Source organism: Helianthus annuus, chromosome 8 (genome assembly GCF_002127325.2).
Source record: "Helianthus annuus cultivar XRQ/B chromosome 8, HanXRQr2.0-SUNRISE, whole genome shotgun sequence".
NCBI lineage: Eukaryota > Viridiplantae > Streptophyta > Magnoliopsida > Asterales > Asteraceae > Helianthus > Helianthus annuus.
In genome coordinates, this window is record NC_035440.2 from 3147483 (window position 1) to 3158550 (window position 11068).

The 11068-nt window shown below is 38.9% G+C and overlaps 3 protein-coding genes and 1 non-coding gene across 4 annotated transcripts; 3 read left to right on the plus strand and 1 right to left on the minus strand.

Moving 5' to 3' along the window:
• Positions 1-2787: 2787 nt before the first annotated feature.
• LOC118481588 lies at positions 2788-2893 on the minus strand. The gene has a single exon (XR_004865799.1). It is a non-coding gene; the product is annotated as a small nucleolar RNA R71 (small nucleolar RNA).
• A 403-nt stretch (positions 2894-3296) lies between these two features.
• LOC110869419 lies at positions 3297-4553 on the plus strand. The gene is made up of 2 exons (XM_035976774.1): positions 3297-3610; positions 3833-4553. The coding sequence occupies exons 1-2, from the start codon at positions 3297-3299 to the stop codon at positions 4551-4553; spliced, it is 1035 nt and encodes a 344-aa protein (XP_035832667.1).
• A 153-nt stretch (positions 4554-4706) lies between these two features.
• On the plus strand, positions 4707-7588 carry LOC110869418 (retrovirus-related Pol polyprotein from transposon opus). Its single transcript, XM_035976775.1, has 3 exons — positions 4707-5361; positions 5458-7227; positions 7392-7588. Exons 1-3 carry the CDS (start codon positions 4707-4709, stop codon positions 7586-7588), a joined length of 2622 nt encoding a protein of 873 aa, XP_035832668.1.
• A 922-nt stretch (positions 7589-8510) lies between these two features.
• On the plus strand, positions 8511-11068 carry LOC118481148. Its single transcript, XM_035976349.1, has 2 exons — positions 8511-9005; positions 9476-11068. Exon 2 carries the CDS (start codon positions 10022-10024, stop codon positions 10889-10891), a length of 870 nt encoding a protein of 289 aa, XP_035832242.1. The 5' UTR covers positions 8511-9005; positions 9476-10021; the 3' UTR covers positions 10892-11068.

Genomic DNA, 11068 nt, shown 5'->3' on the forward strand with positions numbered 1-11068 from the left:
ATAATGTCGATGCTTGGGTTGGGTAGTACTAGCCGAGTGAAACGGCTATAGTCCAGGCTGCACTTGTTAATTGGGATTAAAATTGTGCAAACGAAGGTGTAGGCGGGTGTGCCTCAACCGCATATGTGTTGGGCTGGACTCGGGCCGAGTAGCCCAAGTGTTAACAATGTTTATCGAGCCGAACTTGATTAATGAATTCTTATACTTTGTGTTTAACTGAATAAGTTGGTGTACGGATTGACAAATGTTACTACTTGTATTTATGTGCACTGACTGATGAATAAATGTGGAATGACACGACCCGAGCTTGCATGCATACTGATTGTTATATGTGCATTTATCATAGGACTTGATTGATTGTTTGGTTAAACGAGTAATCAAGTCTACCGAGCACTCTAAGGTGAGTTCATCTTTCTTGAGCATGCGTCCCGGTGGTTGGGACAGTCAGGGGTATTCCTGGGAGGGACAAGTCTTTTGGGTAAAAGCGGGAATGTTGGATAATATACTCTTCCTATCACCTTTAAAGTCCCTCCGTGTTGTTTGGTTACCTAGGTGGTAACATGGTATTAGTTAGTAGCGCTACTTAGGTTTGGCAACCTCACCCCGTATCTGGGAGGACGGGTGTTGAACTAATGACCTAGTCATGACCAATGCTTTGATAGGAGCATTGGAGAAAGGGCAAAATAATCAGAAGCCGTCTTGTATTGGGGTATTATCAACATTGTTTTCAACATTACTTTCGGAATTAACTTCAATGGATTAACTAAACACTTGGTAACCAACGTTTTCGTAAAACTATGGACTCACCAGCGTTGTCTGATACACTTGTTGCATGCTCGCAGGTTGTTAGGTTATATGGATTTGGAACTTGCTGTCTGAAGTAGCTGGAGTGGTCATGGGTCATGCTGATTGGATACGAATAATGGATTTATTGATTTTACACATTTAAACTGAAACAGTTAATTATGTTTTCTTTTATTTGCTTCCGCTGAACATGTTGGTTTCCTTTTAAACTTATTGACAGTACTTTTCAGAATAAATAATTGATGATTTTATTCAACATTATGATTGGTTCAATATGATTAGTGGCTCGTTATTGGTTGGTCAAACGCCTGACAGGGACACTCCCTTGGTGGTATTTTGGGGGTGTGACATGCCCGGCGTTCCATACTCCCAAACCCGGCGTTCCATACTCCGGGTGCAGATACAAAACGGTTTTATTCGGTTTTGGACAAAAATAAAGTGGTTTTTCTCGGGATTTTTCATTCATTCTTCACCATTGGAGGCAAGGAGACATCAAGGGACAAGGAATACTCATTCACAAGGTGTTCTAACATCAAGATTGCTCCAATTGCTACCAAAATCGCAACATTTCTTCATCAAGCATGATCATGTGTGACTAAAACCCTTGTGATCACAACCAAGGGCTAGAGTTTGTATGCCATTTAGTTCAATTTGAGTTGTTTATCTATGTTGGACATGAATTCATGGTGTTGGTTAGAGATCTATGACATTTGCTAAGTTTTTATGTGTTATTTCATGTGTTGATTGTTCTTAAACATTGTTTTCTTGAATCACTTCATGTATTTTGAGTTAATTGGTGTTTAATCATTGAATGTCAAGATATATGATTGAAGGTTATGTCAACATGTTTATATTTGATGGTGATCATTTTGTGATAGCCTAATTACATCGGTGTTCAATCGTTGTAAGCTTTAGGTACACAAGTATAGGTTTTTCAATACTCAATTTGCATATGATGTCACAAGATTATGTCTATATAATCTACCAAACCAGATTCACAAACTTAAATTACTAATTGTGCTATCAAACTTGATACATGGTTGTGCTCATTGTTACTTTATTGAATTTACATTTGTAGTTAATTCTAATTTATCAAATCAACATACAAATCCAATTTTAAGTTTTTACCATGTTTTGCAATCGATTGAGATCTTACACCAACCACTAGCTCTTCGTGGTTCGACACCCTATTTGCCACTGCTAATTTAGGGTACTTAGGAGCATATAATCTTTTTATCTTTGATCGGTACTTCGACGTCGATCAAATTTTGGCGCCGTTGCCGGGGAGCACGTGCGCTTGGTGTTTGTTTTTAGTTGATTGCTTTTCTGTTTTTGTTAAATATTGCTAAAAATCCAAAAATATCATAAGTCTTGTATCTTTCTACTCGTTGTTACGTTTGGTGTGGTGATTGCGCAGCTAGTAGTTTCATTGCATGCACACTAGACATTCTGGAAGATCATCACCATTAGCATTTGTTCCGGAGATAGGAAGATTAGAAAGGCATAACCGAGTTGTCCATAGAGCAAGCTTGACTTCAAGCCCAATTTCTTTATACATTTCTGATTCGGAAGGAAGTGATACCGAAAGCACAAATATGGCAGGTGGTGAAGGTGATCCACCACTACCCGGAGTAGACACTCATTTCAGGCCGACGATCTTTAGAAATCCATCTCCAATTGTTACACCGGTTTTAAATGGGAGAGTATTTGAAATCCGGCCTCAGTACTTGGCTATTTTACCAACCTTTAGGGGAGTTGCATCAGACGAGCCTTACACACATTTGATTGACTATGCAGCAATATGTAGCACCATTGGGAAACAAGGTTTTACACCCGAAGAGGTAAAATTACGTCTTTTCCAATTTTCACTCAAAGATAGAGCTAAACAATGGTTTTCAACTTTACCCTCCGATAGTATTCGAACATGGGATGAAATGCAAAGAACTTTTCTTGAGGAATACTATCCGATGAGTAAAACTAGTGAAGCTCGAAATGCTATCAAATCTTTTAGTCAACATGTTGGGGAAACATTTCATGAAGCCTTCAAACGTTTTAATGAAATGCTTAGAATGTGTCCTCATCATGACATCCCTAAATGGGATTTGGTCAAAAATTTTTATGATGGTTTAGTTACCGAGGATCAAAAATTTGTTTTTGCATGTAGCGGTGGAACCTTTTTAACTCATGATGAGAATTATGAATGGAACTTTTTAGAAACTTTAAGTAAAGGTTCAAAAACTCAAGCTTCCACTGATCGAAGTGTTAAACCACATCAATTTAAAGTTGTAAATGACCAACCTAGTAATGAGAGGTTTGACGCATTAGAAAAGAAAACTGATATGATTTGCCAAAAGTTGGGAAAGGATGTTTCTCTTGTTTCGCAGGTACAAGAGTTATGTGAAATATGTGGAGATATGGGGCATGTTGCTTTTGATTGCCCTATGAATTTTGGAAGTAGTGAAGAAGTTAATTAAATACACGGGGAAAGGAATATGAATTCTAACACGTATTATCCCGGATTACGGAATCATCCAAATTTCCGATACGGCAATCCCACGAATCAAATGAATCCTAACTTTCAAGGATCAAGCCAACAAGGTGGACAACAACAATTCCAGCCTCGTCAACAAAACTTTCAAGGTAACTATCAAAGGGGGCAATTCAATCAAGGATTTAATCAAGGTGGGTACCAACAAGGAATACCTCAACAACAAGGGTACTCAAGAAATTTCCAACAAGGTCAAAGTCAAAATCAAGGCCAAGCAAGTTCATCACAAGGAAATGCAAACAATGAAGGTTCAACCAAGTTAGATGAGATTTTAGGAATCCTAAAAGGGGTGGTGCAAGAATAAGAAGTTCAAGGTAAGACCGTAGGATCTCTAACCCAACAAGTTGGTCAACTAGCGGAAGAAGTGGCTATAAGACGACCGGGAAAGCTTCCAAGTGACACAACAATCAATCCACAACATCAAGGATCATCATCAAAGTGCAACAAAAATGCACACGTTAACGAGGTATGTGTTCTTAGAAATGGTAAGTCTTATGAGAACAATGTTGAAACTCCATCACAATTTGTTGAAGGTGTGGTGGAGGATGTTAGTGACGAATCCGATAATGACCAAGAAATAGAAACTCATGTTACTAAAACTCAACCTTATCAAACTTTTAAAAATTCAACAAATCAAGAGGTTGTGGGTAATGAGTCTACTAAAGTGACGGATAAGGGTATGGAGACTAATACCGCCCCATATCCTTCCGCTTTAGTAAATCCGGTGAAAGCATCGATTTATGGGAAAAGGGGACCCCAATCTGAGGAAATGTGGGATGTCTTTAAGCAAGTCAAAATTAACTTACCGTTGATTGATGCGATTCGTCAAATCCATTCTTATGCAAAATTTTTGAAAGATTTATGTACTAAAAAACGACAACATAAGTTACCTAAGAAGCTCGATTTGACAGCTAATGTAAGTGCAATTTTGTCAAGTTCTCACCCACAAAAACTTAAAGATCCCGGGGCACCCCTCATTTCCATCCAAGTGGGTGATGTTAGCATTAAACGAGCACTATTAGATTTGGGAGCAAGTGTTAGTATCCTCCCGGGGAGTTTATATGACCAACATGACTTTGGTCCACTTAAGCAAACTGACATTACTGTTGTAATGGCGGATATGTCACCTAAACTCCCTAGGGGAATGCTACATGATGTAATTGTGAAAATTCAGGACTTTTATTATCCCGTTGATTTTTAGTGCTTGATTCCACATCAAAACAAGTAGATAAACAAGCTAATGTGATTTTGGGAAGACCTTTCTTGGCTACAACCAATGCTCAAGTTGGTTGTAGGGATGGGACTGTGGATCTCACTTTTGGAAATAGGAAATTAAGATTGAATGTTTTTACTAATGCTACTAATCCTTTTTTCTGAAAGTGAAGGTTTTATAGTGGATGTGATTGATGATTGTGTCCAATCCTACACTTCATGTGTAGAGGAGGATAACAACACCAAGGAGAAGAATTTTGTTTATGACAGGGATGCTTTGGAAGAAATTAGAAGCATGATGGATGATGAATGTCCCGAAGTGGTCATGGCAATTGAAGAAAAAAGACCACCTTGGACCGTACAAGTTGAAAGCCTGCCCGATCATATTGATACAAAGCTTAAGCCATCTCTTGAAGAATCACCTAAGGTAGAGTTAAAAGAGTTGCCTAAACACTTGAAGTATGCATTTTTGGGGGAAGGGCAAACATTACCGGTGATTATTGCTTCAAATTTGCAACCCGAGCAAGAGCAAACCTTAGTGGAAGTTTTGTCAAGGTATAAATCGGCTATTGGATGGACCATAGCTGATTTGAAAGGGATTTCGCCTTCTATTGTCATGCACAAAATCATCACTGATCCGGATGTCAAACCAAGCCGAGATGCTCAAAGGCGACTCAACCCAAATATGCGTGAAGTTGTTAAAAAGGAAGTTCTTAAATGGCTAGATGCGGGTATAATCTACCCAATCTCGGATAGCACATGGGTTAGTCCAACTCAAACTGTTCCCAAGAAATCAGGTATTCAAGTTGTTAAGAGTGAGGATGGGGAGCAAATCGCTACTCGACCCGTAACCGGGTGGTGAGTTTGCATTGATTATAGAAAATTAAATGCAGCAACATCTAAAGATCACTTCCCACTTCCATTCATTGATCAAATTGTTGAGAAGCTATCCGGTCAGAAATTCTATTGCTTTTTAGAAGGTTACTCCGGGTATAACCAAATAGCGATTCACCCGGAAGATCAACAAAAGACTACATTCACATGCCCGTACGGCACATTCGCATTTAGGCGAATGCCGTTTGGGTTGTACAATGCCCCCGCCACATTTCAACGATGTATGATGAGTATATTCTCTGACATGGTGGGCGAGTCTTTAGAGATCTTTATGGATGACTTTTCGATATTTGGTCATACTTTTGAGGGTTGTCTCGTCGAATTAGAAAAAGTTTTAAAAAGATGCACCGAGACAAACCTTGTGTTGAGTTGGGAAAAGAGCCATTTCATGGTTCAAGAAGGAATTGTGCTAGGCCATGTGATATCTCAAAGAGGAATTGAGGTGGACCGGGCCAAAGTACAAGTCATCTCTACTCTTCCCCCACCAACAAATGTGAAGGGTGTACGATCATTCTTAGGACATGCAGGTTTTTATAGACGATTTATAAAAGACTTTAGTGCAATTTCAAAACCGTTGTGTAATTTATTGCAAAAAGATGCACTGTTTGTTTTTGATGAAGCATGTCTTAAGTCCTTCAATGCATTAAAACAACACCTAGTTGAAGCTCCCATTTTGCAATCACCCGATTGGTCTTTGCCTTTTGAGATAATGTGTGATGCGAGTGATCATGCAATTGGAGCTGTCCTAGGGCAACGGGTGAATAAAAAGCCTGTTGCAATCTACTATGCTAGTAAAACCCTTTCCGATGCCCAACTTAATTATACAACCACAGAAAAGGAATTACTAGCCGTTGTTTATGCTTTAGACAAATTCAGATCGTACATTTGGGGTAGCAAGGTAATTATATTTTCTGATCATAGTGTTGTTCGTTATTTGATGGAAAAGAAAGATGCCAAACCAAGATTGATTAGGTGGGTGCTGCTGTTGCAAGAGTTTGACTTTGAAATTAAAGACAAGAAGGGTTGTGACAACGTTGTCGCGGATCTTTTATCAAGGATACCCGAAATTAAGGAAGATGATACAAGAGAGATCAATGAAGAATTCCCGGATGAGCATTTATTTGTTGTTTCTAATTTACCATGGTTTGCTAATGTTGCTAACTTTTTGGCCACAGGTAGGACACCGGATTCATGGTCCACAAGGCAAGTGAAACATATCAAATCCCAAGCCAAACAATTTATTTGGGATGAACCGGATCTTTACAAGGTTGGAGCGGATCAAATCATAAGAAGGTGCATACCGGATGAGGAAATTCAAGAAGTCTTGGCCCATGCTCATACATATGCATGTGGTGGCCACTTTAGTGCTAAGAAAACTGGACATCGGGTTCTTTCTTGTGGTTTATATTGGCCTACTATTTTTCGTGATGCCTTTTTGTTCACCAAGCAATGTTCTAAATGTCAACAAGTAGGTGGAATTTCCAAAAGAGATGAAATGCCCATGAATCCCATACTTGTGGTTGAAATTTTTGATGTGTGGGGGATTGATTTTATGGGGCCGTTTCCCAACTCTTTTGGAAATTACTTTGTTTTAGTGGCAGTCGATTATGTATCAAAATGGATTGAAGCAATCACCACTAAAACAAATGATCATGTTGTTGTGTGTAAATTTGTCCAAGCAAATACTTTCACTAGATATGGTGTTCCTTGTGTCATCATTATGGAGGGACTCATTTCAAAAACTTCAAGTTTGGAAAATTACTCAAATAGTATGGTGTTTGCCACTGAATTGCTACACCTTACCATCCACAAACTAGTGGACAAGTGGAGGTTTCCAATAGACAAATAAAAGAGATTCTTCAAAAAACGGTTCGCCCGGATCGTAAGGATTGGTCCTTACGCTTAAATGATGCTTTGTGGGCGTACCGCACAGCCTTTAAAACACCTATTGGAACCACCCCATACCGGTTGGTGTATGGTAAGGGTTGTCATCTTCCCGTTGAGATTGCTCACCGCGCCTTATGGGCGGTGAAAACTGTGAATGTTGATTTTGATGCTGCAGGGAAAGAGAGGAAATTGCAACTTTGTGAACTTGAAGAATTGAGGGATGAAGCTTATGAATGCTCTTAAGCATACAAGGCGAGAATGAAAGCGGTTCATGATGCCAAATTAAGGGCAAAGACTTTTGAAATGGGACAACAAGTTTGGTTATACAACTCAAAGATTAAGTTCTTTCCCGGTAAGCTAAAAAGTAAATGGTTGGGTCCTTTCACCATCGTGAGAATTGGGAATCATGGTGAGTTTGAGATTGAAGACAAAGATGGTAAGAAGCAAGTGGTGAATAGTCACCGGTTAAAACCATTCATAACCATGATTGACAACAAAGGAAAGCAATTGGATGTGGTGAATTTTCTCACAAATTCACCATCCTATTAAGCCACTTAAGGGCCAGGTATTGTCGGGCTGATGACATTAAAATTAGCGCTGTCCGGGAGGCAACCCGTTGTTTGTTTGCATGTTTTGTTTGTTTGTTTGCATTTGCATTGTGTGTCCCGTCATTTTGAATCACTGTCATCACATCATTTTCACTCATCACTTTTGCAAAATAACTAAGTTGGGGAAGGATGGTACGGGTTTTCGTGTTTCATTTCACCGATGACGTATACTCGTTTTCAGTTTGATTGTGCATTTGGGACAATGCACGACTTTAAGTTGGGGAAGGGATGCGTTTGGTATACGACTTTTCAAACCAAAGGTCCAAAAAAAAATTAATAAATTTTTTTATTATGTCAAAATTAACTATAGTTTTAAACTTTTAGTTAAAAAAAACAAACAAACAAAAATTAAACAAGAATCACTACGTAAAAAAAAAAAACAAAAAGTCAAGTTTAAGTTTTATTAGTTCCTACAGTTAATTAAAAAAAAAGAAAAAAAGAAAAAACAAACTAACGAAAAGAAAAGAAAAATGTATAACTTTTGAGTAATTGGTTTGAAAAGTCAATTGTATATCTTATTTGATGACGTTTGGGTGCACAGATAGAGATCAGAGGCCACCGTTTCACATGCACCTTTCCACCATATTGAACGCCTATATCTTATTGCTTCAATTGGAATGCTGATTGTTCACTGTGGAACGTTGGTACTCTTCGAAAATCGTACGCCACCATCAGGTCTGATAGCACCGTATCGTACGTCGAACCCCACCGTCTCATACGCTGCCGTTATTTGACACATTCCGGAGAATTCGGAAAGAAGTTGCACTCATTCCCAGTGTTAACCCCTTTTCAACAACACGTCTCTTCCTTTCTTCACCATTTCAACATAAACCCTAACTTTCTCCAACTCACTACCTCATCAAATCCAAACCAAAACCCACAAATTTAGTATCGATCTCGCTTAGAATTTCAAGGGGAACACAATTTATGAATTAGTTTTGGGTAATTCTTCGCGATTAGTGAGAAGTCAGAGCATAAAGTTTCGATTTTTTTTGGGTGTTTTGTGTGTTATTCACTCACAGTTGCATTCTTCATCTTCTCTTGACACCAAGGTATGGTTTTTCTTACTCTTTGTTAATTTTGAAGGTGATGTGGACTCAATAGCTCATTACAGTCATGACTCTAGGAGTAGAAAAAATGTTTATTGTTCAACAGTGGGTGATTTTGAGTTAAAAAAAATGAAAGAATTAAATTATCATGTTAAATTTTTCTTATCTTGGTTGGAAATTTGCGAAAAGAACAGAAAAACCATGGTGTTACAATGCCAAAATGTGATTCACGAGACTTAACAATTATTACAAGTCTTAGTAGCTTGAATTGTTTTTCTTAGTGATGAATTTGGTACTCGATTAATTAAATCCTCTTTAAAGTTTGAATGCGATGCAAGGTTTCATAATAACTCAACTATTGGAAAGGGATATGATGTTGAACGTTGGCTGGTAAATGGGATTGGTTGAGTTGTCGAGAGAAATGTGCTTATTGATGCGAGTCTGTGACACTACTTTGTACTTTTGAATTATAGGATATGGCGGAAAACAACGGAAAACGCAAAGCCCCGGCTTCTAAGAAACAAAAGGGAGGAACAAGTGCTGCTCATGACAGTGTCGCAGAGGCTATGGAGGTCGAGTTGCCTGAATGGTCAAGGGGTGAACGGTTATCAAAGTTTAAAAATTGCCAAAAAGAGTTATATCTTGACAAGATTTCGAAGGTACCTCGAAACAAATTGGGAGTAGCTGAAAGATTTACAATGATATCAGACTTTAAGTACTATGGGCTGGTCAAATGCTTCCAACGATTGGGATGGGAAGCGGTACTCATTTACAACAATAATAACAAAAGTGAGGTCTATACCGATGAAATTGTTGAATGGATGTCTACTCTGGAGAAAAAAGATGGAAAAAACCCCATTTACTACTAAACTGATTGGTTATGTTGGAAATAAGAAGGTAGCGTTGTCTTTTGAAGCCATGGACAAGATAGTCAAATTCGATACGGGTGCGGTCAATCCTCAAAGTATGAGTATTTGTCGGCAGAGAAGATATTTGGTAAAGGAGATGATTGGCTTACAATGTTGAGGGAATTGTTTCAATTTGATGACATTAGGGAAGATATGAAATTGTACAGGAAGGATCTGAAACCGCTCCCTAAATTACTGACCTGCATCCTTAACCGGAATGTCATTCCAAGAGCGGGAGATAAAGAGAAGATTCGGAATTATGAGATACGAGTTTTGTATGCTCTAATAACCGGGAGACCCACCATATCTTTCAAGCATCTTGTGCTACTTAATATGTGGGAGTCGCGTGAGGATTATGACAGGAAGAGAATTCCTCACATCAGATTATTAACTCGAGTGCTTATGGATGCAAAAGCCATACCTGCAGGGGCGAAACCCTACAAAATGAGGCAAACTCCATTTTGTATTGACAAAACGGATGTAGGTGATTGGGATTTCCGAAAGGGAAGATCAAGATGTGTCCTCATTGACATGAAGAGTGGGCGTCGGGAAATTTTTGAAAGAGATGACATAACTGAAGGATCTGACGAGGATGATAATGAAGACGAAGAAGAGCAAGAACAAGGGGAGAATGCTATGGTGGAAAGACCACTCCAAAGGCAACATGTCTTGTTACCGAGTACACCTAATCCTCTTGGTTATGGAAGGTGGTCAGCCGGTGAAAAGGCTTTGTGGCAAAGAATCTCGAAAGAGTGTGAGACAAATCGTCTGTGGAGGGAAGAACAAGAAAGACTTGCAGCTGAAGAAAGAAAATTGGCAGCTGAGGAAAGAGAAAAGCAAGCTAAAGAAAGAGAGGGGCAATCTCAGTGGAGGATTGAACAGGCAAGACTTGCTGCTGAAAGAAGTTCTACCCAGACCCAACACCACTTGCCCACATTAGACGCTGAGGTTATCCTGGGACCATCCCCGGGCTCACAGTGATTAGGTGCATGTCTTCTTTCCTTACCTTTTTATTTTTGTTTTGCATGAAGTGAAGTGTGTGATGTCGTGCTTTCTTTTGTTTTAGAGTTAATTACTGTTTTCGTCCTGTGTTTTGTCAAAAATCACTATTTTAGTCCATTAGTTTAAAAATTGCGATTTCAGTCCCTGTGGTTTCAC